The 27,692-nt window shown below is 45.9% G+C and overlaps 1 protein-coding gene across 1 annotated transcript in view; it reads left to right on the forward strand.

Annotated features, from left to right (window-relative positions):
* FAT2 (FAT atypical cadherin 2) overlaps window positions 1–27,692 on the forward strand; it is a 78,467-nt gene that overhangs the window by 27,930 nt on the left and 22,845 nt on the right. The window contains exons 4-15 of the mRNA XM_046667771.1: window positions 1,515–1,573; window positions 3,003–3,314; window positions 4,322–4,532; window positions 6,068–6,207; window positions 6,808–7,089; window positions 8,196–8,406; window positions 12,153–16,211; window positions 17,758–17,954; window positions 20,476–20,629; window positions 22,637–22,870; window positions 25,188–25,571; window positions 26,146–26,180. Of these exons, the coding sequence (XP_046523727.1) occupies window positions 1,515–1,573; window positions 3,003–3,314; window positions 4,322–4,532; window positions 6,068–6,207; window positions 6,808–7,089; window positions 8,196–8,406; window positions 12,153–16,211; window positions 17,758–17,954; window positions 20,476–20,629; window positions 22,637–22,870; window positions 25,188–25,571; window positions 26,146–26,180 (6,278 nt within the window). The remainder of the gene's footprint in view (window positions 1–1,514; window positions 1,574–3,002; window positions 3,315–4,321; window positions 4,533–6,067; window positions 6,208–6,807; window positions 7,090–8,195; window positions 8,407–12,152; window positions 16,212–17,757; window positions 17,955–20,475; window positions 20,630–22,636; window positions 22,871–25,187; window positions 25,572–26,145; window positions 26,181–27,692) is intronic.

Consider the following 27,692-nt stretch of genomic DNA (forward strand, 5'->3'; position numbering starts at 1 on the left):
CCAACCTCACAGAGGGGGATGAGGCTGATAACAGGGACAATGGTCCAGGAAGCCAAGGCAGCAAGTCCAGGGACACTGGCCCTTAGAAGGTGGAGGGAGGCAGTGGTGAGAAAAAAGAAGAGAGCAAAGAAAAACCAGAGAAAGAGTGTTTGAGACTCAGAGAGGCAAAGAGGGAGGAGAGAGAGAGCAAGACCTGGAAAGGAAGAGAGGAGAGGGAGGATGGTGAGGGATAAAGAGAGAGAGGAGAGAGACAGGAAGAAGAAGAGATGAAGGGAGAAGGAGCAGGGAGGAGAGCCAGGACTGAGCCAGAAGGAAGGCTGCCCTGCCGAGGCCCTCTCATCCCTGCACTCCTTCTGGGGGATCCCAGATCCTGGGTCCTCCTCTGCAGGCCCCTCAGCTTGGAGGTGAGCTGGGTGGGGTGACCTGGGGCAATATTCAAATGTCTGAGAGGAATGTGTCTTCCTTCTCTGGCTGGAAGGGCCTCTGGCTGTGGGGCTTTCCAGGAGCCCTTTCTGATCCCTCCCATGCCTGCCTTCAGTTAGGGAAGAACAAGTCCAGGTGACTTATTATTATTATTATATATTATATATTATTATATATATTATGATTATATATTATTATTGCACGAGGCAAGAACACGCCCCTGGCAGAGGCCACTCCTCCCATTCTACTCCCATTTCCAGCACTGGAGGCTCCACCGCAGCACTGAATCCGCCTTCCTCTCACAGAGCCCCCATCCCCACACTTCATTCCATTACTCCATCATTTAGTTGCCTAAAACAAGATCAAGAATCTTATTGAAACTTCTCAGATGACACACTGACCCCTGCCAATGGCTCTGCTTTTATTTAAAAAAGCCCTTCCCTCCCCAGCGGTGACCTCTCGTCTGTAGGCTCCGATGCCCCTCGGGGCCGTGCGCTCTTGACTTCCCTGATGCTGGCAGAGAACTGGCACCTCCTCTCCTTTGTACCATCAATTTATAGTGATAGAGCCTCAGAAAATTAAAACTAGACTTACGGATCACCAAGTTCACCTTCCTCAATTTATAGATGAGCTGGAAGGAGCCCAGAGGAGCCCTCCGCTGGCTCATCTGTGCCAGCCGGTCATTGGAAGAGTCAGTGCTAGGACTCAGGTGAATTATGTAATAATAACGAAAGAGTAAAAGGCTACCATTTTGTGATTTCCCATGAACTGAAGGCAATGACCGTGATCTCTGTTATGACTCCCGACAAGCTGCCTTTTTTCCTTAACAATGTATTGTGCACAGCACCCTTGCTGATGGTGAAAGCAGGATGCAGGTGGGAGCCTCCACAGATACCATCATCTCTGCTGTGCTCTCCCCTCCTCGCTTCCCCTTATCTTTCTCCAGGATTCTATTTCCCCTTAATGTTCTTGTTCTCCAAAGACCAGAAGGATTCTGAGGTAGGATTTGAATGGAATCCTTGCACTCACCCCCAGTAGAGTGGTCCTGGGAGCCCTCTGCTCAGTTCTCCCTCCTGCCATCTCTCCCCCAGGTCTGCTATCCACCGCCCGGCAGCTGGACCGAGAGAACAAGGATGAACACATCCTGGAGGTGAGTGCTGGTGGTGAACCCACTCACTGGATTCCAAATCCTCCTGAAGGAGGCCAAGGCTGGAGCCGAGCCAGGCCTTGGGGGTCACATGCTTGTCTGCAAGCACTGTGGCTGAGGAGGGTACTGGGCTCAGGGAGGAGCTGCTACTTAAGCTGAGACTTGCTGTAGTTGGTGGTGAAGACTCTCAGGGTCTTCACTGGCTCTTTAGCACTGTGAAGGGAAGGAATCTGAAACCATGTCCAGGCAGGGCAGGAAGCACTGATTGATTAGTAATGCCTGCAGTGAGGGCAAGGAATAGCGAGCCGTACACATGTGCTATGTAATTATTGAGTCTGCTTTCTAGCACATCCCCACAGTCCAGAGAGAGAGTTACCCATGGTCAAACACTAGTTCAGTAGGAGAGCCAGGATGAAAACTCAGACCTTTGTCTTCTAGATCTGTGCTCTTTCTAGGATGTCTCTAAAATCCCATAGGCATCCTTGGTGCCCATTCCAATGAGAGGCATTGGTCTTGACCTGGAGGGGAGTAAATCAGAAGGAATGTCTCCTCTTGAGTTACCATTGAGTTAGTAGTTGTGTCCCCTCTTGAGCTGCCCATAATTGATGTACAGGCATCTCTTCTAGTCTTAAAGATATCAGGTGGGAGGGACACAAATTCCTCAGCAGAACTGAAATAAACTTTGCCTTCTATGCTCCCAGGCTTTGCATATTCCTTTTGTAAGTAGCAGGTATTATTAGTAAGCAGCAGCTAAATGGCCTTCTAGGGGCTAAAGCATTCTCCACAGTTCAGTAGAGGTACTTATCATTAAATAGCAAAATATTTTTAAAAATTCAGAGCCATTTAGTGGAAACGTCTTACCCCGTACGATGCCCTCGGGTCTGTTGATGCCTGGGATAAGGTGCCCCTGCATGACACAGCCCCCAATTCTGAAATTGTTTTAGTGCCTTTTCACTCACTCTGGGTTTCATTTCACGCATCGGGCCGCAAGTCTGACTCAAAAGCTACCTCCCACTCCTTCATAAACATCTTCTCATTTGTTTTTTCTAACCTCCAGTAGCTTAAGAAAACTGGAGAACAAAGCTTATGAAAATTACGAGCAAATAAAAAGTTAATGGTCTCTGAGAAACGGCCCATGGGCCTCCTGAGTAAAGAGCACCAGCTTTTTTCTGGAGCCTCCGTGACTTGTCTGCTTCCAGTTCTTTCTAGTTTTTTTCTCGGTTCTTGCTGGCTTTCCTGTGGGTGAGGTTACTAGAGAGCTGGGTTCCAAGTGGGTGAGATTATGATAATAAAAATCACAAGGATATTCCAAAGAACAGACTGACTAATATTTCCAGGCTGTGGAAGGCAGGGGTAGGGGTAGGGTTGCAGCGGGTGGTGATCCATATTCACTGCATTGCATCTGGCAACTCACACGGGATTCTGTCCCCAGGTGACCGTGCAGGACAATGGGGAGCCCTCGCTAAGGTCCACCTCCAGGGTGGTGGTACGCATCTTGGACGTCAATGACAACCCTCCTGTGTTCTCCCACAAGCTCTTCAATGTCCGCCTTCCAGAGAGGCTGAGCCCAGGGACCCCTGGGCCTGTGTACAGGCTGGTGGCTTCAGACCTGGATGAGGGTCTCAACGGCAGGGTCACCTACAGCATCGAAGAGAGTGATGACGAGGGCTTCAGTATCGACCCGGTCACGGGCGTGGTGTCATCCAGCAGCACCTTCAAAGCTGGAGTGTACAACATCTTAACGGTGAGGGGTACATGGAGGCCGCAGGGGCGGGAGTGGCATAACTGGTCAGGGATTTTCTTTGAGGATATAGGAGGAGGGAGACAGCCGTCAGGCATGATGGAGGCGGCACTCCCCTCCCTGGCTTTCTGCCAGAGAAACTGGGAGGCCTGACTTCAGCCAAAGGATCAGAATTCTGGGCCTTTCTCTTTGAGGGCAATAAGGTCCTTGCCTGGGAAATGCACTCTGCTAGAGATAAGGATTTTGGTGAGAGTGGCAGGAGCTTTGGAATCAAGGTAAGCCTGGCTTCCTATCCTAGCTCTGCCGTGGTTCACCTGTGGGGCCTTGGCCAAGTCACTTAACCCTTTTGAGCCTTTTTTTTTATCATCTGTAAAATGGAGCTAGAACGTTTCCTTGTAGGAAGCTAATTCAGCAAGTGGCTAGGGCCTGGGCTCCACGTCAGACAGTATGAATTCAACCCCAGCCTCATTGCCGGCCAGGCAGACAATCCCAGGCAGGTGAATTTACCATGCAGAGCCCCTGTTTCCTCCTGTAAAATGGAGATGCTACTAGCACCTCTCTCAGGGCTGTCATGAGGATTAAACCAGACACTGCACTTAGAGCAGAGCCTGATAATAGTGAGAACTCAATAAATTCTGGTTTCTTATGTTTATGGTTGTTGGGAAGGGTAAAAGTCCATGGACGTCAAGTCCAGTTTAGGAACTAGCACACAGTAAGCCTTCAGTTAATCGTGGCTTTATTTTATGGTTGTCTATTATTATTTTTTCACCATCCATGCGGTTCTTGAGCACAGGTTATATGTTTTGTTCACCACCGTGCCCGCAGCAGCTAGCTTTGTGCCTGTTTACAGGAAGTCCTCAACTGCGTGTTGATGGAATGGACCAGTGGACAAGAGGCCAGCTCGGTCAGTCAAGGACGCTCTGTCTCTTGGCCTGACCACCTGGGTTTTCTTGTTTTTTGGCCCCAACACTAAAGACAAAGCCTCAGTTTCAGTTTTGGCCTCTTTTCAGATCAAGGCAACAGACAATGGGCAGCCACCACTCTCTGCCAGTGTCCGGCTACACATCGAGTGGATCCCCCCGCCCCGGCCCTCCTCCATCCCCCTGGCCTTCGACGAGCTCCACTACAGATTCACAGTCATGGAGACAGACCCCGTGAACCATATGGTGGGAGTCATCAGCGTTGAGGGCCGACCCGGCCTCTTCTGGTTCAGCATCTCAGGTGTGGCAGAGCAGCCTCAGTCCTTGTGGTACAGTCTTTCCAAGCATCTCATGGTCACGTTCCCTGGCAGCCCCTTTTTTGGCCATTAGTGGTGATTGCCTCTTCCCTGGTTTTCAGGGGCAGTGGGTAGTAGGAGTACCACTTCTGCCAAGCTTTCCTCCCACACCAGTTAGGACCTCAGGTGGAAGCTCCACGGTCTCACTGGCAACCTCAGTCTGAGTTGGACAGTGCCTCAGTTACCAATTACCAGGGAGACGAAAGATGGTGGTCCAGGGAGACCTGGAGGAGAAGGCACAGGTTTTGTGTTTCCTTTTCTGCCTCCGTGTGAAAAGCAGTGCAGAGTTGACTTCACTGACCATGAGCCTGCGGCCAGCTGTACCTTGGGGCCACGCTTAATGTTCTGGTCCCACTTTCCACCCTCAAGATCAGAGGAAAGTGTCCATTCTAGTCGTAGCAGATACTTGGGTCCAAGCTCTCATGGCCTCCTCTGAAATTCCTTTCTGTCTCTAAAGCAAGAATTTGTTAAAACATTTTTAAAACAGAGGGTGGGGGCAGTATGAACCCCTTTGGAAATCTGATGAATACTTAAGCCTTCTTCCCAGAAAGACATGCATACGTGCATGTGTGCGCGCGCACACACCCCCCCCCCAATTTGCATACAAATTTAGGGATTTTATAGATTCTCTGAAACCCAACCAGGGATTCCAGGTTAAGAATCTCTAACCTAAGAGTTTCGGTACCACATGAACCATGGAGTCTCATTATAGAGTTTCCCAGCCTGGTTCAGAGACTGGATACACACCCATCCCAACCTTATTGACCTCCTGGATGAGTTCCAGTTCTGATTCCCTGCTCTTTATATTTGGCTTTTTTTTCTTTTGTGCAAAATTAATAGACATATTCAACAGAACATTTAGAAAACACAAATGAGTGCAGAGAAGAAAATAAAAATCACCTAAACGCCCATCAATCAGAAGATAATTCCACCATCACAATTTTGATGTGTTTCCTTCTAGTCATTTTTCTTTATACACACACACAATTAGGGTTATGTTAAAATATTGTTTTCTAACCTCTTTAAATACATCATGAAAATATTTCCATGTCACTAAACAGATTTCAATTTAGTGGACATTTAGATCGCTGCATGCTGATTCTATATTTTGAATACTTAGAGTGTATTAAATCAACTCCCTCTTGTTGAACAGAGGCCGATTTCATTTTTTCCCATGTGTAGGCACCTTTAGACTGCACAAGCCACCTGTCAGCCGTGAAGTAGAGCTCCGTTACTCCTGCACGTTTCAATCCTAGGAGCAGAATACGTTCCACGGCAGATTTTGGTCTTCCTCTGGGACTCTTCAGTCCTTATGACCTGACCTTTTTCTTTATCATCACTTGGATCTTGATAATAACTTGACAATAACTTGACAGAATCTACTAGCACCTTCTGGAAATCTATCAGCCAAATCCCATGTTGTGCTCCTATTGCCTGAATCAGTGAGGTTGTGTGTGCTTTCCCCCCACTCCCACACCAGGTGGGGACAAGGACATGGAGTTTGACATTGAGAAGACCACGGGCAGCATCGTCATCGCCAAGCCTCTTGATACAAGGAGGAAGTTGAGCTATAACTTGACCGTGGAGGTGACCGATGGGTCTCAAGCCATTGCCACCCAGGTTAGAGACCTTGCTGGGGACCCTTGAGTTGAGAGGACATGGGAGGCCTCGTTGGTGGGAATGGGGCTACAGAAGGCTTCCTGTGAAGGGTGTATCTCAAAGAACGCTGAATCTGGAATCAATGTTCTGCATGCCTGTCTTATCTGATACACTCTCTACTTCTGTGATCTTGGGAGAATTCTTGTTCCCACTGTGGATCTCTGTGAAATGAGGGGGTTTGTCTAAATGGGTGGTTTTCAATTAAAGATAGAGTGCCACGGGAGCTTCCACGGGTATGAGGAATGATGGTACGTGGGGCTCTGGATTTCTACTCTGGTTTCAGCCAGAGTTTTATCAGTTTCATACATGGGAATTTCACAAAAAACTTCATTTGTAGAAAAGGCCCTTGATCAAAAATTTTGTTTTCGAAAACCACCAGACTGTGTGCTATCTGAAAGCCTTGAAATTTTTAAGTCCTAACATTCATTTGACAAGTGTTTGTCAAGTGACTGCTGCGTGCCAGGCACTGTGCTAGGCAGATGATCTGGTGGCCAACGAGACAGACAAGGTCCCTGACCCCTGGAGCTGACAGTCTGTCTCCTCTCTCACTCGCCTCCCTAGGTCCACATCTTCGTGATTGCCAATGTTAACCACCATCGGCCCCAGTTTCTGGAGGCTCATTATGAGGTCAGAGTTCCCCAAGACACGCTGCCTGGGGTTGAGCTCCTCCGCATTCAGGCCACGGATCAAGACGAGGGCAAGGGCCTCATCTACACCATACACGGCAGCCTAGACCCACGAAGTGCCAGCCTCTTCCAGCTAGACCCAAGCACTGGTGTCCTGGTAACTGTGGGAAAATTGGACCTGGGCTCTGGGCTCTCTTGGCACACGCTGACCGTTATGGTGAGTAAACTGCAAAATTGGGCGAGGATGTACTTGCATGCGGATGTGAGGGGGTGGATATGCTTGGAGGCGTGCTGCAGGTTCCCTTTCCCCCGCTGAGCCAGGTGTCCTGATGCTCATGATGATAATCCATGAAATGAGTTGTGACATTTCACAGCCTGCCCGAAGCACCTTCCATAAGGGATGCCTGGGGGGGGGGGGGGGGTCGGTGAAGAAAGGGATGGGACAGCTGCCAAGGAAACTCCTATAACCTTGGCTTTCTCTGGACTCACTTCAAATATCCCCCAACAGCTCTCTCCCTGCTCCATGACTGCACGACCACACTGTGGATTCACACAGTGTCAGAGCTGGGAGGGACCCAGACACCATCCCACTCAGAGCAAGCACTAAGGTGAGGCAGGCGAAGTACGTAGGGCACAAAATTTGAGGAAGACTCACTCTTAGGGTTGTGTGCCTGCACTTTTATGACCCTGAGAGTGAGTGCCTCCTTAAATTTATGCCCTACATGCCTCACTGTGGTCCCAGCTCTGATCCCACCCATCAAGTTCTCTTATCTTACACCTGGGGCCCACAGAGGAAGAGAGACTTGCTCACCATCATGCAGTTGTTTATGATGGAACCAGAATCAGAGTCCAGCCTTCCTGACTCGAGGTTCAGGATCCTTATGCGTTAGTTTATCATCCTCTGGGCACATTAATGTGTATTAAAGGCTCTGAGAAGTCCTGCAGCAAAGAAAGCTTTACCTTCCTTTAATTCAGTGCTCCCTCTAGAATGACCGTAGAACCGGTTTTTTTTCTTCTTTTCCCTGCATAACATCTTGAAGAATTAATATTCTATGAGACCTAATTTGGAAAATATTGCTTCTCTGCTTATTTCTGCCTTTTTCCTAAAGTGAAATTATCCATGAAAATAGCTAAGCCTAATAATCACTAATCGATAAATTTATTTAAAAGGAGGAAAGAGCATAAATGAGAGCAAAATTTAAAGGAATAGGGAGAGTTACAATTGGATATATTTTCATTGGCATTCTATTTCGTTGGCCTTAATCTAACCCGCCTCCTCTGCTTCCATTTGCTGCTCGCTGTATTACCCCCTTGGGCCCACAGGTCCGAGACCAGGAGATGCCCATTAAGAGGAACTTTGTGTGGGTGTCCATTCACGTGGAGGATGGGAACCTCCACCCACCGCGCTTCACCCAGCTCCACTATGAGACGAATGTTGCTGACACCACAGCCCCCGGCACAGAGCTGCTCCAGGTCCGAGCCATGGATGGTGACAGAGGAGACAACGCTGAGGTCCACTACTCCCTCCTCAAAGGTGAGAGGCCTGGCCGTGAGTCCAGAGCATAGGGAAAGGGGCTTCAGCAATAAGAGAAAGGACTAGAGGCATGAATTTGCGAGTTAATCAAGGGCCAAGTTCTCTAAGCTTTGGCAAATTACCATTCTAGAGCATTCCCTGGGACTGCACTTCCAAAGATGGTAAGAGCAGTAATTAAGGGACTACTCAAGCTATGGGAGAACTTATATAGATATTATATAAACCTACCAACGACTCTACGTGTAAGGGATGCTTATGAAATCCACGCAACATTTAAAAATGTAATATCTTTGTACCAATACAATAGAGGGACCTAGAAATACTTTATGAGATGCATGGTACAGTTTTAGGAGTAATTTTCATTTTCTGCTAAGGCCACATCATGATTTCATATCTATTATATGGTTTTCCTTATCTTAAAAATGGGAATAATATTACCTGTACCAGAAAGTTTTTACAAAGATTAAAAGAGAAGATGTATGTTAATACATGTTGTAAATGGTAAAATATGATACAAATGCCAGGGGTTATTGCTATCATGGATAAGTATTAATTATAAGTAATTAATGTAACAAAAATGATAATATCTAATATCCACCTAATTATTAATCATAATTTGTAATGTTTGATAATTCATAATTGAAAGTATTTAATAATAATTGTTATCTTTGATAGTAATTAACCCTTCATAGAGCTAGATGCTGTGGAGGGACAAAGATGAACATGGCTTGTCTCTGCCCTCATAGAGCATCATTGTCATTTATTGCTTGTCAGTATCTTATACACTTTCAGGAAATCAGAGCTTTTTACATTTTCCTTTTTTGGAAAAAGAGAAGTTGCTATACTTTGCTATGTGGCAGAAGTTTATGGATCCCTGAAGAAGAATACAAATTATACCCCATTAATTGCTTACTTTTTGTGATTTATGAAGTATAATCACATCTTTTATCTCATTTTATCCCACTGACAACCCAATTGATGGAGGCACTAATTTTATTTTACAGATAAGTTAAGATTCGTTTTTAAATATTGTTCTGATTATAGAAGTAGCACATGCTCATTTTTTAAAAAATTGTTTTATTGAGGTCCTATTGGTTTATAACATTGTGTAATTTCAGGTGTACATTATTATATATCAGGTTCTGTGTAGACAACATCATGCTCACCACCAATAGTCTAGTTTTTTCCACCACCATATATAGTGCCCCTTTCCCCCTTTCCCCCACCCTCCAAACTCCCTTCCCCTCTGGTAACCACTAATTTGTTCTCTTTATCCACGTGTTTCTTTATCTTCCACATGTGAGTGAAATCATGCAGTGTTTGTCTTTCTCTGTCTGGCTTATTTCACTTAGCACAATGCTCTCAAGGTCCATCCATGTTGTTGCAAATGAGACGATTTTGTCTTTTTTATGGCTGAGTAGTATTCCATTGTATACAAACACCACAGCTTCTTTATCCAGTCATCAGCTGATGGGCAGTTGGGTTGCTTCCTTGTCTTGGCTATTGTGAATAATCACATGCTCATTTTTTAAAACACGGAAAAAACAGGAATGTATAAAGAGGAAAATAGCGCTCAGTCATAGTTTCCATCATCCAGAGAAAATAATTTTGTGTATTTCCCTCTTGTCTTTTTCTATGCACCTTTTTGCATTACTAAGATCAAAATGAACATACAATTTTGGGCCCCGCTTTTCTTCTCTCAGCAGTATAAGATAGGAAATTATAATTAACATTTAGATAGATTACTTGGCTACTTTTAATGGAACTACTTTTAGACTGCTGTCTACTCATCAAAACCATGTCCTTTGACTGAACTTGGGATTTGTTTCATGAAGGCAAACTGGGAAATCACCTCACTAGTCAGCTGGAGAATGGCTTCCATGAGTGGGAGAATCAGATGGAATGTTCTGAGACGAAGCCCAGCTATTTGCTTTGCCATTGAAATAATAAAATACGTACCCATGGAATAAATGGAATAATAATAGTAAAGAGCAATACTTCCCCAAGTGGAAGACCTAACCTCCTGGGGGAGAGGGGGTGAGCTAAATTATTCAGGTATCAGTCATCATGGCATTAAATAGGTAATGGTCTCATGACAAGGAAAAAGATATTTGTAACTGTGTGAGGTGATGCATGTTAAGTAAACTTTTTGTGTGATCATTTTGCAACATATACATATATCAAATCCTTATGTTGTACACTGTAAACTAATATAATTTCGTATGTCAATTATATTGCAATAAAACTGGAAAAAAGTGTCAGTTGTGCAAGATGAATAAGTTCTAGCGTTCTGCCATCCAACGTTGTGCTCATAGGTAGCAATACTGTACCGCACCCTTAAACATTTGTGAAGAGGATAGATCTCATATTATCTGCTCTTACCACAACAAAAAAAAGAAGGAAAGAAAAAGGATTTTTGTTGTCCAAGTAAAGTCAGACTTTAAAAACTGCCATAACTTTGAGAAACTATTTTTTAGGGAAATATAATTAGTTTTCAACATTATTTTTTGTGAACCATGCAATGTCGTATAACCATAACTTTCCTCAAAACTTAAATTTGAAGTGTTCCTATGCATTTATCAAAATAGATATTAAATTTAAAAAGAACCACAAAGAAAAATAGGTAGCCGGATGTGGAGAAAGTATTCCCTTTTTGATTCTCATTTGGACTCCCTGAGGAGTCAAGGACAAAGCTTCCATTGGGTTCTAGAATGTTTTTAATTCTTCTCTAACACTTGCTACTCTTCATCTTTACCAAAGAAAAAGGATAGGTCTGAGGCTGACACCCTTTAGCAAGCAACAGATTTGATCCAGATTTTAATAAGATATTTTTCCATTGCCATTTTTTTGGTAACCTCTGATTTCTGGCAAGCAATAACGGTTTTCTTTTTAAAGTAGCAAAATAAAGTTGCCTGTTAAAAATATTTTAAATTTGAAAAATGAATCAATTTAAAGGAAAACACTGATTAAATAATAATATGAAATAGTAGTGGCTGGATGTAGAAAAAACTGTAAAGGCAATGTGAGAATGCCTGAAGTTTAGGAAACCCAGGGCTGGTGGAAAGGGCATTTGATGAGGAGTCTCAGCACCTGGGTGGTCTATCCAGTACCACCCCCCCCTTCCCCATTCAATTCCTTACCACTCACTCCCCAAGGCTGACAAGGACTTTCCCACTATAGACTATATGGGAAGTAGACACAGTGGGTTTTAAAGTCCCTACAGTCTTGACAATTTATGACTCCATATTTATAGTTTTCATATCAAGTTTTTATATCGAGTATATAACTATAACTTTCATATAGTTTTTATAGCAAGTATATAACCAAAGCTATTAAAAGTTATGTAAAGGATGATTAAAAATTCTGCATAATATGACTGAAGCTTTTCCTATAAAAGGCACCACTGAAATACCGGGTGGAGTCCGTCTTTCCTACAAAGTATAAGTCTCCTGTCTTTGCTTCAAAGACCTACTGCAGCTTTGGTTTGTGGCTTAAGTTGTGACCCGAAGACTTAGTGATAATTGAAGCTGCCATTTATGGAGCATCTGCTATGTGAACCATATGAGGAATTTTATCAAGTATATATCTACCCTATACACTCTGTCATAACTAAATCCAGGGAGGCAGGGGATGTGGATTTTGCCCTGTCCAACCTTTGTGTGATAGCCTCTTTGCTGATCTCGAAAGCCTAGTTGGCACCTCTTGAGGGTTTGGTAAACTTTGGTTTGTCTTGTCTTTTGTTTCAGGGAACAGCGAGGGTTTCTTCAACATCGATGCCCTACTCGGCATTATCACTCTAGCCCAGAAACTTGGAAAAACAAATCATGTCCAGTATACTCTGACAGTGAAGGCAGAAGATCAAGGCTCCCCACAGTGGCATGATCTGGCTACAGTGATTATTCACATCTACCCCTCAGATAGCAGCGCCCCCATCTTTTCAAAAGCCGAGTACTTTGTAGAGATCCCTGAGTCAATCCCTGTTGGTTCTCCAATCCTCCTTGTCTCAGCTGCAAGCTCCTCAGAAGTCACCTATGAGTTAAGAGAGGGAAACAAGGATGGCGTATTCTCCATGAACTCATATTCTGGCCTCATTGCCACCCAGAAGAACTTGGACCATGAGAAAATTTCATCTTACCAGCTGAAGATCCGAGGCAGCAATATGGCGGGTGCATTTACTGATGTTGTAGTTCTTGTTTACATCATTGATGAAAATGACAATGCTCCCATGTTCTTAAAGTTGACTTTTGTGGGCCAAATTAGCGAAGCAGCTCCACTGAACAGCATGATCGTGGATGAAAACAACAACCCCGTTGTGATTCGTGCCTCTGACAGTGACAAGGAAGCTAATTCCTTGTTGGTCTATAAAATTTTGGATCCAGAAGCTTTGAAGTTTTTCAAAATCGACCCCAGCATGGGAACCCTAACCATCATATTAAAGATGGATTACGAGAGCATGCCCTCTTTCCAATTCAGCATCTATGTCCATGACCAAGGAAGCCCCATCTTATTTGCACCCAGGCCTGCCCACGTCATCATCAATGTCAGAAATGTAAATGACTCTCCTCCCAGGTTCTCAGACCAGATATATGAGGTAGCATTAGTGGCACCCATCCATCCGGGTATGGAGCTCCTCACAGTGCGCGCCAGCGATGATGACTCAGAAGTCAATTATAGCATCAAAACTGGCAATGCTGATGAAGCTGTTGCCATCCATCCTATTGCTGGTCGCATATCTGTGTTGAATCCTGCTTTCCTGGGACTCAATCGAGAGCTCATCATCAGGGCTTCTGATGGCCTGTATCAAGATACTGCACTGGTAAAAATTTTTTTAACACAAGCCCTTAACACAAGCTTACGGTTTGACCAAGATGTCTACAGGGCAACAGTGAAAGAGAATTTGCGGGACAGAAAGGCACTGGTGATTCTTGGTGGCCAGGGCAGTCATTTGAATGACACTCTTTCCTACTTCCTCTTGAATGGCACAGATATGTTTCATATGATCAAGTCAGCGGGCGTGTTGCAGACACGAGGTGTGGCATTTGACCGAGAACAACAGGACATTCATGAGGTGGCAGTGGAATTGAGGGACAATCGGACCCCTCAGCGAGTAGCTCAGGCTCTAGTCAGAGTCTTTGTTCAGGATGTCAATGACAATCACCCTGAATTTAAGCATCTGCCCTATTACACCATAATCCAAGACGGCACAGAGCCAGGGGATGTCCTCTTTCAGGTGTCTGCCACTGACCAGGACTTGGGGGTAAATGGTGCTGTTACATATGCATTTGCAGAAGATTACACATATTTTCGAATGGACCCCTATCTTGGGGACATATCACTGAGGAAACCCTTTGATTATCAAGCTTTAAATAAGTATCACCTCAAGGTCATTGCTCGAGATGGAGGAACCCCATCCCTCCAGACTGAGGAAGAAGTAATTGTCATTGTGAGAAATAAATCCAACCCACTGTTTCAGAGTCCTTACTACAAAGTCAGAGTGCCAGAAAATATTGCACTCTATACCCCAATTCTCCACACCCAGGCCCGCAGTCCAGAGGGACTCCGGCTCATCTACAACATTGTGGAGGAAGAGCCCTTGAGGCTCTTCACCACCGACTTTAAGACTGGTGTCCTAACAGTAACAGGCCCTTTGGACTATGAGTCTAAGACCAAACATACGTTCACAGTCAGAGCCACAGACACAGCTCTGGGGTCATTTTCTGAAGCCACAGTGGAAGTCCTGGTGGAGGACATCAACGATAATCCTCCCACTTTCTCCCAATCAGTCTACACCACTTCAATCTCAGAAGGTTTGCCTGCTCAGACCCCTGTGATCCAATTGTTGGCTTCTGACCAGGACTCAGGGCAGAACCGTGATGTCTCCTATCAGATTGTAGAGGATGGCTCGGATGTTTCCAAATTCTTCCAGATCAATGGAAGCACAGGGGAGATGTCCACAGTTCAAGAGCTGGATTATGAAGCCCAACAACACTTTCATGTGAAAGTCAGGGCCATGGATAGAGGAGACCCCCCACTCACTGGTGAAACCCTTGTGGTTGTCAATGTGTCTGACATCAATGACAATCCCCCAGAGTTTAGGCAACCTCAGTATGAAGCCAATGTCAGTGAGTTAGCAACCTGTGGACACCTGGTTCTCAAAGTCCAAGCTCTTGACCCTGACAGCAGAGACATCTCCCACCTGGAGTACCTGATTCTTTCTGGCAATCAGGACCGGCACTTCTCCATTAACAGCTCATCGGGAATAATTTCTATGCTCAACCTTTGCAAAAAGCACCTGGACTCTTCTTACAGTTTGAGGGTAGGTGCTTCTGATGGGGTCTTCCAAGCAACTGTGCCTGTGTATATCAACACTACAAATGCCAACAAGTACAGCCCGGAGTTCCAGCAGCATGTTTATGAGGCAGAATTAGCAGAGAATGCAAAGGTGGGAACCAAGGTGATTGAGTTGCTAGCCATAGACAAAGATAGTGGTCCCTATGGCACTGTAGATTATACCATCATCAATAAACTAGCAGATGAGAAGTTCTCCATAAACCCCAGTGGCCAGATTACCACTCTGCAGAAACTGGATCGGGAAAATTCAACAGAAAGAGTCATTGCTATTAAGGTCATGGCTCAGGATGGAGGGGGACGAGTGGCCTTCTGCACTGTAAAGATCATCCTCACAGATGAAAATGACAACCCCCCACAGTTCAAAGCATCTGAGTACACAGTGTCCGTTCAGTCCAATGTCAGTAAAGACTCCCCAGTTATCCAGGTGCTGGCATATGACGCAGATGAAGGTCGGAATGCAGATGTCACCTACTCAGTGGACTCAATGGAGGACTTGGATGAAGAGGTCGTTGAAATCAACCCAACCACTGGTGTTGTCAAGGTGAAAGAGAGCCTGGTGGGATTGGAAAATCGGGCCTTTGACTTAAAAATCAAAGCCCAAGATGGGGGCCCTCCTCACTGGAACTCTCTGGTGCTGTTACGACTTCAGGTGGTTCCTAATGAAGTATCCTTGCCCAAATTTTCTGAACCTCTCTATAGTTTCTCTGCATCTGAAGACCTTCCAGAGGGATCTGAAATTGGTTCTGTTAAAGCAGTGGCAGCTCAAGATCCAGTGATCTACAGTCTAGTGCAGGGCACCACACCAGAGAGCAACAAGGACGGCACCTTCTCCTTGGACCGAAACACAGGGGTTCTAAAGGTGAGGAAAGCCATGGACTACGAGTCCACCAAATGGTACCAGATTGATTTGATGGCACATTGCCCCCATAATGACACTTACTTGGTTTCCTTAGTCTCTGTCAACATCCAAGTGAAGGATGTCAATGATAATAGGCCTATATTTGAGGCTGATCCATATAAGGCTGTCCTCACTGAGAATATGCCAGTGGGGACTACAGTCATTCAAGTGACTGCCAATGACCAGGACACTGGGAATGATGGCCAGGTGAGCTACAGGCTGCCAGTGGACCCTGGTAGCAATATCCATGAGCTCTTTGCCATTGACAGTGAGACCGGCTGGATCACCACGCTCCAGGAACTTGACTGCGAAACCCACCAGACCTACCGCTTTTATGTGGTGGCCTATGACCATGGCCGGACCATCCAGCTATCTTCTCAGGTCCTGGTTGAAGTCTCCATTACAGATGAGAATGACAATGCTCCCCAATTTGCTTCTGAAGACTACAGAGGATCTGTGGTTGAGAACAGTGAACCTGGTGAACCTGTGGCCACTCTTAAAACCTTGGATGCTGATGTCTCTGAACAGAATAGACAGGTCACCTGCTATATCACAGGTAAGGATACCTGTCTTGCAATGGAGGCACAGGGGTGCATTGAGAAAAGTCCAGTAAGAGGTACCCTAAGGCATGGGTTTAAGTTATGGCTTTGCCGCTTATTAGCAGTGTGACCTTGGGTAAATCACTTAACCTCCCAGGACCTCAACTGCTCCATCTATAGACTTGGCATATCTGTTCTCATTGGCCTCCCAGGATGCTGATAAGATATAACTGGAAAAAGCTCTGAGAGCCCCCTATAAATATGAAAATGCTTTGCAAGAGGATCTCTGATTACTTTAAGTGGAGTAGATAGAAGAGAGATACTGTACCTGTTCTCAGTTAGCTTCTGGGAGATGGAGAAGGCATCAACCATTGTGTAATCCATGAAAACCATCAGGTGACTGTCCTCGTAGAGTAGTATTCTGTCTAGAGCAAGTTGTAGAAAGTAGAAAAGCCTTCTTATTCAATCACAGGATGTACGTGTTGGAGTGAAAACACTTCCTTAGATAGGATTCCAGCCTTATCCCCTCATTTGACACATGGGAGAACCAGAGCCCAGAGAGGGAGAGAAACTCCACCAAGGGCACACTGCAAGCTTGTTTCAGGCTGGGATTAAAACCACACCGTACAAGCTACTTTCCTCAGTGGATACCTATTGCAAACTTAAATCACCCCAATCCCTGCCCAGTGGCTGAACGAGCCAACCAGTAGCCAAAAGAGAGTTTCTTTACTTGTCAGTGTCCTTTTCCCCTCTCCCAGGTGCCATGTCATCTCATTCCCACAGACATGGCTCCTTTGTCTATCTCTGCTATCTGGTGGAGAGTTAATGAGTCTAAAGTTCCAACCAAGAATCACAGACTCCTGGAGACAGATCCTGGATCAGAGCTCTTTGAAATATGGAGACTTAGGGAAATAGAATCTTATCATCTTGCAGTATCAGGCTCTTAAAAACACAAAAGTCTTAAAATCTCCGAATAGTAGAATAATAAATGTCAACATATCATCAACTTTTGGAATCATTGAATCTTGGAACTGTGGAATCTTAGAATCTCAGAAATCTGTCTCCCCTATCAGTGACTGGTGTCCAGGAAATATGACTCAGAAGCAAGGCTAGTGACCCATCTCAACCTCCACTTGGTCTATGTCCTCAGTTGTAAAGTAAAACTGCAGAGAGTTTAGTGTTGTTGTCACTTCCTACCCTCCACTGTCAAACAGATACTAGATTCCAGAAGGTTCTTGTATAGAATTGAAATTTGCTTCCCTTTAACTTCCCCCAGTGCCTCCCAAAGCACGAAAGTTAAGAAATTTGCCTCTCAGCCACATATTTTGGAGTGGTGCTTCTTGCAGTGATAATTCCATTTAACAAGAGGCCTTTGAAGTTGGAAGAGGCTTCATAACACTGAATAAGTGACTTGAAGTAGAATTGTGGGTCCCTAGTTAAGGGAGGAAAATTTTGCCTTTCCCAGTAATCCTACAAAACGTGTCAGGTGGACAGTCACTTATGGCACAAAGCCTGGTTCGCTCCTTTTGCTCAGCTTCTGGAAACTCTGTCCCATCTTTTTAGAGGGAGACCCCCTGGGCCAGTTTGGCATCAGCCAAGTTGGAGATGAGTGGAGGATCTTCTCCAGGAAGACCCTGGACCGCGAGCAAATGGCCAAATACTTGCTCAGAATCACAGCTTCCGATGGCAAGTTCCAGGCTTCCGTCCTCGTGGAGATCTTTGTCCTGGACATCAATGATAACAGCCCACAGTGCTCACAGGTAAGAGCATGGGGAGCGGTGGGGTGGAAGTGGAGGCAAGAAAGCTGGAATGAAGGGAAGGAGGAAGGAGAAGAACTCAGGGGACCATCTCTGAGGCTTGCCATCATTGACCACACCTGCCCTTGCTTCTCCCTGGCTTCTCAGACTAGTGTGCTAGACAAGGATCATTCTAGGTAATTCCTTGGCACACCCCCTGACCCCCCTCATAGGGATGTCACCAAGCTCTTTAGGACCCATGGTCCATACCTCTCCCTCTACACTCCCCACAAAGGTCAACTTCCCTGCAAAGCATATCTAGAAATAATGTAACTTCTAATTTCTCCAAACACAGTCAGCTAAGACCAGTGGCAAACCCTTCCACTGCTCAGCTTCTTAGCATGGCTCATTATTATCAAATACATCCAAAGAGACCCGACCCCAGAGACTCCCACACAGCCCCCCATGCCCGTATGCGCATATCCCCATATCTGCATGGGTAATACAGACCAACACAGAGACCCTCCTCCAGGTTATACACATACATAAACATACGGACACAGTTACATTTTTGATAAGGGATATTTTCCTGAGGATATAGTATAATTCAACCCTAAATATCCCATGGGAACAAATGTTGAGTGCTATGTGTGTGTGTGTTTGTGTGCATGTGTATGTGTGTGCGTGTGCGTGTGTCAGGAGAAGAGCTGCGTTCTTAGAGGGTATAAATCAACAATCATTGTCATGTAGCTTTGCTTTTAAACATATCTTTTTAATTTTATTTATTTATTTTATTTTTTAGTAGTTAGGTTTTTTGGGGGTTTTTTTCTTTTTTTTGAGGAAGATTAGCCCTGAACTAACATCTGCTGCCAATCCTCCTCTTTTTGCTGAGGAAGACTGGCCCTGAGCTAACATCCATTCCCATCTTCCTCTACTTTATATGTGGGACGCCTACCACAGCATGGCCTGCCAAACGGTGCCATGTCCGCACCTGGGATCCGAACCGGCGAACCCCGGGCCGCTGAAGTGGAAGGTGTGCATTTAACCACTGCGCCACCCGGCCGGCCCTTAAACATATATTTTTTAAACACAGTAAATAATTTTTAACTTTGAGGGGATTTGCATTATTTCAAAGTTTGCAGATAAAGTTAAATTATTAACATTTAAATTTTATAACATCTAAAATTAGCATAATTCAGATTTACATAAAGTCCAGCCATTCAGTATCTATACATAAATGCAAACTTATGCATTCTCACACCTATACACACACACAAAAGATCATCTACAACTACATATACCCACAAATACCTATGCATATATACACACATACACATGAGCATATATCTACATATCCACAACATTCATCCATATGTATATCCATCCATACAGGCAAATATGTAACACACAAAAATAGTTGCACATGTATTTGCATATATACATACTTCAACTTATTTGCACACACATACATGCATATGGACACATAACTTGGAACACACGAAAAGACATATATCCCGTCCCCCTTTCTTCCTCTGTCTCCCACACTCCAACAACAGAAAAGCATAGGAGAAAAAGAGAACCTGGGTTATCAGGGGGCGTGGGAAAGGTCTTTGCAGGATCCAAGATAACCACCTTTTGGGTGGTCTCAGAAGAGCAGCCTTTTGAGGGAGAATGGTGGCCATACCTTCTTCCTCTTTTCCCTCAGCCATCCTTACAACCAGCCTGCATCCTCCCCATGCTGAGAGAGGCTGGGACCAAGCTCCCCCTGGCCTTCCCAAGGTGGTCAACAACATCACTAGAGCAGGGAAGAGAGGCCTGGGGGGCCATCTACTCACAGCCCACCCAGGCACGAAACCACCACGCAAAGCATGAACAGGGATCCTTGGTTTGCTTGGAAACTGTGCCCAGAGCCAGCAGCTGTAGGAACATTGGGTTCTCAGGGAGCTCTAGCCTCTCCCCTGTGCCACTTCCCCTGCCAAGCCATGAAGGTCCTCACAATGGAGGGATGGTCGGGCAGGCTCTGGGGGCCACTGGGGTCCAGACCTGACTCAAATAGCCAAAGGCCTATCCTGGGGGTGTGGGCATGAGGATGAGCCTGACAGCATGGCCTCACCAAAAAGACCAGGGATGCCTGGCCCGTGGTGAGCGGCTTGACCTGATACCTTCCAGAATGCCTCTTATCAGGCCCATCTCATCAGCCCCATCCAGAAGCCTCAAAGGGCCCCGTGGAGTAGGTTGCAGCAGGTCCTTCTAGCCCTGAGTGTGGGCTTTTGGATGGTGGAACTTCTCTCTCATTCTCTGTCTTTTCTGACTAGTTCTCTTGTCATCCTTCTTGTTTTTAATCTCCGTTTTCCTTGCATGTTTCATCTTATTCTCGATCTCTCTGATCCCCTCCCTCCCTCTCTCTGCTTCTCTCTTTCTCTCTCCACCTCTGCTCTCTAATCTGTCTCTTTGCTTCCATCTCTCGCTCTCTGTCACTCTGCCTCTCTCTCTGGATCTAAGTGTACCTCCCACAACCTCCCTCTTCTTTGTCTTCCATCCCCAGCTTCTCTATACCGGCAAAGTCAGTGAAGATGTATCTCCAGGACACTTCATTTTGAAAGTTTCTGCCACAGACTTAGACTCTGATACCAACGCTCAGATCACATATTCTCTGCATGGTCCTGGAGCAGATGAATTTAAGCTGGATCCTCATACAGGTGGGTTTCCTGAACTGCAAGATCAATCCAAGAACTAATTTACTGAATACCAAGTGCCCAGTGCTGTGGTAGGCTCCTGGGAGAAGAAATAGGAATGCTCTTACCTATCCATCCATTCACTCAGCAAACATATGTTGGCAGTGTGTGCCGAGCATCACACTGGATGCTGGGGACATAATCAACAGACTGATAAGACAAAATCTGGGTCTTTACAATCTAGTGGGACAGGCCACCATTGAATCGGTGGTTTGAAATGTGCTGAGTTAAGGATAAATTCAGGGTGCTAAGGGGAGGTTTGACAGGAGAACTTGACTCAGGTTTGGGCGCAAGATGAAATAAAACTTCTCTGAGGAAATGCCATTTTCTGTGAGACTTGAGGACGTGTAGGGGTTAGCCAGGGGGTAAGGGAGTGGTAGGGATGGATATTCGAGGTAGAAGGAGAATTTATACAAGGATCAAGTTTTAGGAAAGAGCATGCTCATCTGAGGACCTGATGGAGGGCCAGAAACCGGTGCACAGAATGGGAAGGGAGAGGACAAAGGATAAGGCCCACAGGGCAGGGGCTGCCAAATCCTACCTTTAAAGCTATAGGGGATTTAGGTATGTGAGCATCAAGGTCAAGGACATGATCTCAAGACGCATATGCTGCAGACTGGGGACAAAACCTCACAGTATTGTTGTAAGGATCCCAACAGATAAAGTATATAGAAGTCCAGCCGAGGTCTGGCACATAATAAGAGTTCATTAGAGGTGGTTGCCATTGTCATTATTATTAGTTAGGGGACAAAGTAGAGAGCGGGAAGCAGAGAGCCCTGCAGGGTAGACCCTGAATACTTGCGAGAGGTTGGCCCATGAGAGTCTGATGGAGAAGACAGGGTGCGGCCTGCTTCCTTTCGAAGAGCAGCCCCACAGAGGTGGGATGCCAGCCTGCTGCTATAGGGGCGGGTGTGGGGATGGCAGCGCAGAAGCCTGGGTTACAGAGGCCAGCTGCTGATACTTGGCTTAAAACCAGTAGCTCAAAGGATGCCTTGGAGATTCCTGAGCAGGGAGGTGGCAGGTGAGAGTGGTGTCCCAGGAAGCTGTCCGGATGGACAGGAGACATTATCCTTCCTGACCCCCACACAGGCATCCTGAGTCACCCCAGGTAGGTTACCTAATCTCTCTCTGCTGCTGTTTGCTCAGCTGCGGGATGATCAGTGGGATTGCAAAAAAAAAAAAAAAAAAAAACCAGGTGGTTTTTCTGAATATGGGAATAATACATGTTCATTGTACAAAAATTCAAACAAGGTAGGTGTGTATTATGCAGAAATGGAAAGTCAGCATAATAACCAGCCCTTCCCCGAAAGATAAGCACTCTTGGTATATGTTCTATCAGACTGGTTTTCCTAGATGTCGAAAATCTCTATATAGAATATTCTTTTGTGACTTGCTTTTTTTCACATAGCAATATCTTGGAGCTATTAGCAAGACAGTACATAAAACTCTATCATAATTCCTTTTTGGTTGCACAGTATTTTATGTATGGCTAAATCATAATATATTTAACCAGTCCCCTTTTGAAAGACATATAGGATGTTCATCAATATGTTGTTATTATAAACAATGCTGGAGAGAATATCTTTACACATGTATTTTTATCCTAGGGTTAATTATTCTATAAGATGTATTCTGAGAAGTGAAATTGTGAGCCAAAAGATAAACACATGTTGTGTGTTGGTAGAAATTGCCTAATTGCCCTTTAAAAATGTCGTGCCTCTTTGTAGCTTGTTGGCGTTGGTCTTAAATTGGCGATGTGGTTGTGGAATATGTTTGGGAGAATTAGAGAGGTGAGCGCGTGTGAGGGATACAGGCTGAGCTTCTTTCCTAACCACATGTACACAGGACTGACCCCTTTTCTCTGTGACAAAACTCTGTGTGTCTGAGGTTGTCTCCCAGAGATACCTAGAAGGCACACGCTGGGGTCATGTCCCCCAGAGAAAGCTCACCTGCTGTCATTTCTCTGGCCAGGGGAGTTGACCACACTCACAGCCCTAGACCGAGAGAAGAAGGATGTGTACAGCCTTGTTGCCAAGGCAACGGACGGAGGCGGCCAATCGTGCCAGGCAGACGTGACCCTCCACGTGGAGGATGTGAATGACAACGCCCCCCGGTTCTTCCCCAGCCACTGTGCTGTGGCTGTCTTTGACAACACCACAGTTAAGACCCCTGTGGCGGTGGTATTGGCCCGGGATCCTGACCAAGGTGAGAAGGAGGATGAGGGGAGGCCATTTACTCACGGGGTCCCCTTGGGGGAGGATTTGGCTCTCTGTGTGTTTCTCTGGGGCTGGTAAGGACTGTGCCTCCTCGCTGAGTCTACAGACACTTACAAGTGGAAGATGTTTATCCAAAAACTGTGTACCTAAGTCCATTGTGACAAAGGATTTTGGCAGTGTTTTGAGGCCAGTACGGGGCATTTTGGCCTCATTGTTTCTCACCACCACTTAGACCTGGAGCCCTTTCAATCCTGCCATTTTGCCTCAAGGGTATTTTGAATACAAACATTTAATCTGAAATACACCAAACAGAATTATTCAACTCTGACTGATTTGCTACAAGAAAGGAATTTGGGGCACAAACTCCATTAAAGCCTATTAAGTTCCTTGGTCAATTTTCTATACAGTGATGTGGAATCATTTTCAATATCTTAGATTTTAATTTTAATGACATTATTTTCATTAGGATTAATTCTTGTCCTTTTAAAATTTACAAGACAAATTGGATTCCTCCAGGAGTATTTATTCCATACTGTACCTATTATAGCTTCTGCCATCATGAAGTGTTTATTGTGGTTTTGTATACACACACACACATATATATGACACGTATATATGTGTGTGTGTGTGTGTGTGTGTGTATGTGTGTACAGGTCCAATTTCCTTGAGTCAAATTTTATAATTGAGGTGGGTAAAGAATGGCTTCAGGATCAAAGTAGCCAGATGAACACAGGAAATGACAGTGATGATAACAAAAGTGGGATCAAAACTCCCTGCTTTGTTTGACCCCAGTAGAGTAAATTTAAGATTTCCTAGAGCAAGTGAGTTTCAGCCTGGCATTGAAGGAGGTGAGAGGTTTTGGAGGGATGCAGGGGTTCTAGGGAGGGCAAATCGTCAGTGCAAAGTCCTCTCACGGCTACAAGGCCCTGCAAATGCTCAGTTAGCCAGTGCTTGCTCCCCTCCACGGACAGGAAGCTCCCTGCTTCCTAGGCAGCCCCTTCCTTCCATGCAACCTTGGAGAATTGTCAAGTGCTGCCTATTTGGAGCTGACGCCGGCAGTCCTGGTCCTGTCCTCTGCTCCACACGGGCCTCCTAGACCCTCAGCCCTGACAGCCCTTCCGAGACTGGGAGGTGGGGACTCTCTGCTCCAGGCCCACGCTGCCTTCCTGGGCGGAGGAGCCCTAGCCTCTTCACTCACATGCTTCCGATCCCATCTCCCCTCGAGGACCCTCCCTCTGGCCTTGCACCAGTTCACCATTAACCCTTCAAAACTGTTATTATTCTAACCCAAATATTCTACCCAGATGTTCCAAATGTGGCCTGACCAGCAGCTCCCTCTCTTTAGAAAGATTACGGTCTCTCCAGAAAAATGCATACGTGGGAGAATTGCATGGTATGCACATTTAATTTATGTAAATTTGGCTATTCTTATAGGCAGTTCCTGCCACCATTCCACCAAAGGGGCGTGTGTCCCCACTCGTGTGTGAGACGTGAGACCCACTGGGTGAGGATCTCATGGCTGAGCATTAAATGTTGGTGTTCCTCACACACTGTGGCCCCCACATGAGCCAACTGCTTCATCGGGTGCACAACCAAAGGAAACAATATAATCTGAGCCAAAGCTGGAGAAACCCCGTGTGTTTTGATTTACTAAGAACTTTATATGGGTCTTTTTTTAACTTTTATTTGACATAATTGTAGGCTCATAGGAAGTTCCAAAAATAGAACTGAGAGAGCCCTGCATCCTTCACCCAGCTTCCCCCAATGACAGCACCTTAGAAAGCTGTGGTATGAGATCCAAGCGAGGAAACCGGCATTGGCCAGTACTGGTAACTGTACAAGCCTTATTCAGATTTCGCCAGGTTTTATATGCGTTCGTTTGGATGTGTGTGTGCCCGTGTGTTTGTGTGTACAGCTCTGTTCAATATTATCCATGTATGGATTCATGTAACCACCACCACAATCAAAATACCGAGTTGTTCTCTCACAACCAAGGAACTTGTGATGGATGGGTTTGATCTTGCACAATTTTCACTTTATAAGCTGATGTTGGCCTCTAACCCCATATAAACATTTTCAGATAATTTTATAGGTTTGTAGATGCCCCGACCACAAGAACCTTTCTAGAGGCCTTGAACCCCACAGTCAAGAACCCCTGTGTGGAGATTTTCACTCAGACTAAGCATGCAAGCCTTTATGGGAACCCCCTACCCCCACCCCAGCCCTCCTCTGGCTGGAAGATTCGCTGCGGGCAGGGCCAGAGGAGGGTCCCTCAGTGTGAATCACGCCCTCGGTCTCCCCCACAGGCACCAATGCCCAGGTGGTTTACTCTCTGACGGACTCTGCAGAAGGCTACTTTTCCATCGAGGCCACCACGGGTGTGATCCGGCTGGAGAAGCCGCTGCAGGTCAGGCCGCAGGCAGCCCTGGAGCTCACCGTCCGTGCCTCTGACCTGGGCACCCCGATACCGCTGTCCACGCTGGGCACCGTCACCGTCTCCGTGGTGGGCCTCGATGACTACCTGCCCGTGTTCCTGAACACCGAGCACAGCGTGCAGGTGCCTGAGGATGCCCAGCTTGGCACGGAGGTGCTGCAGCTGGCCACCCTCACTCGCCCGGGTGCTGAGAAGACCGGCTACCGCGTGGTCAGCGGGAACGAGCAGGGGAGGTTCCGCCTGGATCCCCGCACAGGTGAGACAGCGCCTGAGGCAGCCCCCCAACCCCAGAGTCTTGGGGAACACTGGCTTCCTCACCTACGGGGCATGTCTGCCCCACACAGCCCCTCTCAGGGCAGACCTCCTTTGGTCCTTTCTTTAGTCTGCATCTCTCCAGGTACCAAATCCCTCCTTGAACCCTGGGCCCAGCTTATGTGGGAACCCCCCTTATTGCCCCACATCCCCACGTGGGACCCTTGGCAACCCACTCTCCTCCCACAGTTTGCAGCTTCAAGGTCTCAGCTCGGACCCAGCCCCAGGAGGATGAGGCCACCCTCCCTCCTTGGCTGCAGAGGCACAAAGCACTTGCTGGAATCTGGGGCTTAAGCAGCCCAGGGCAGAGCGGCGTGCTTCCCTCCTAGAGGGCTCCCCCAAACATCCTGGCACCCCTGAATTTCCCCCTATTCTCATGAAGAGAGAGAGAGTTAGGAAACCGTCTCTCTTCTTTCCTCCTAGCCCCGGAAGAGTCTAAGTCAGACTCATAGAGCCTCATGGAGGGGCCTCAGAGGCTCCCCGGGTCAGACCACGCCCCATGCGGATTCCTCCCACAGGAGCCTGCAATGGTGCCCTCTACCTCCCAAAGCAGGCGCCTTACTGTTGAGCAGTATTTTTTAAAGTTTGTATTATGGAGACTTTAAACATACGAAAAAAGAAAGAACAGTATAATGAACCCCATGTTTCCTCACCCAGCCTCAGTCATCCACACGGCCAGTTTGGTTTCATCTTTACCACCCCCCACCCCATCCATCCCTCGCTGAGTTACTTTAAAGCAAATCCCAGACATCATGTCATTCCATTTGTAAATACTTCAGTGTCTATCTCTAAATGATAAGGACTCCTTTTAGAAACACAACCACAATACCAGTATCACACCTAAAAGATAATAATTCCTTAATATTGTCTAACACCCAGCCAGACAGTTTTTCAGATTATCTCAAAAATGTCTCTTTGAAGTTTGTCTGTCAACATCCCAAAAATGTCCACATAGTGCATTTGGTTTATACGCAATATCTTAAGTCTCTTTTAATCTCTAACATTTTCCTCTCCCTCTTTATTTCCCCCTGCCATTTATGTAGTGAAAAAGTTGGGTCACATGTTGGGCAGAATTTTTATATTTTGGACTGGCTACCTGTATCTTTGTGATGCCATATAACCTATCTCTCTAGCCTCTATATTTCTTACAAATGACATTTGGGTCAAAAGCCTTGATCAGGTTCAAGCTCAATTTTTTGGCAACAACGCTGCTCTCCTTTGGACAATGTCGGGAAGCACATATGGCTGTTGGGTTCTTTTTTGGGTTAAGACTGAGGGTGGGCTCAGGTGCTGTCAGCCTGACCCATCCATCATAGAGTTCTTCGTCAACACTTCTTATGGTTTCAGCAGCCATAGGTGATTATTTCTTAGATATATACTATTTCTTAGACATATTATTTCTTAGCCGCAAAATGGTGATTTTTCTCATCATTCCTCATTCATTTAGTAACTGGAATTCTTTTATAAAGAGTTTTCCATCATTAACTATTCGGTTATCTGGGAATGGCAAGATAAACCCTCATTCTTTTCTTTTCCAGTTTTCAGAATAATAAATCTATGCCCTAACAGTTTGTTGAACAATGTAAAACTCTTCATAGTCTAAGTTCTGTCATTTACTAGCTGAGTGAGGTCAGGCAGCTCACTTAGCTGTTGGAAACATCAGTTCCTGGAAAATGGCATCATCACCTAGAAAATGGGAACCACACTGTTCCTGCTCCACAGGTTATTACAAATTTACATGAAGTTGATTTAATATTATAGATTTAAATGAGATATCAATGAGCTACTACAGAAATAAATGAGGGAGTCTACGGCCATGCCACCCTGAACACGCCTGATCTCGTCTGATCTCAGAAGCCAGGCAGGGTTGGGCCTGGTTAGTACTTGGATGGGAGACATCAATGAGGGGGACGCTGCTGTTGGCAATGATAATAAGGAAAACAAGAGGAGAAAGAGGGAGAGAGGGTAACGAGGGAGGGGAAATGAAGAGATGAAGGAGGAGATGATGGGAGAGATGAAGGAGATGATGGAGGAGATGAGGAAGACAAGGGAGGAGATGGTGGAG

This window comes from Equus quagga, chromosome 7 (genome assembly GCF_021613505.1).
Source record: "Equus quagga isolate Etosha38 chromosome 7, UCLA_HA_Equagga_1.0, whole genome shotgun sequence".
Lineage (NCBI taxonomy): Eukaryota > Metazoa > Chordata > Mammalia > Perissodactyla > Equidae > Equus > Equus quagga.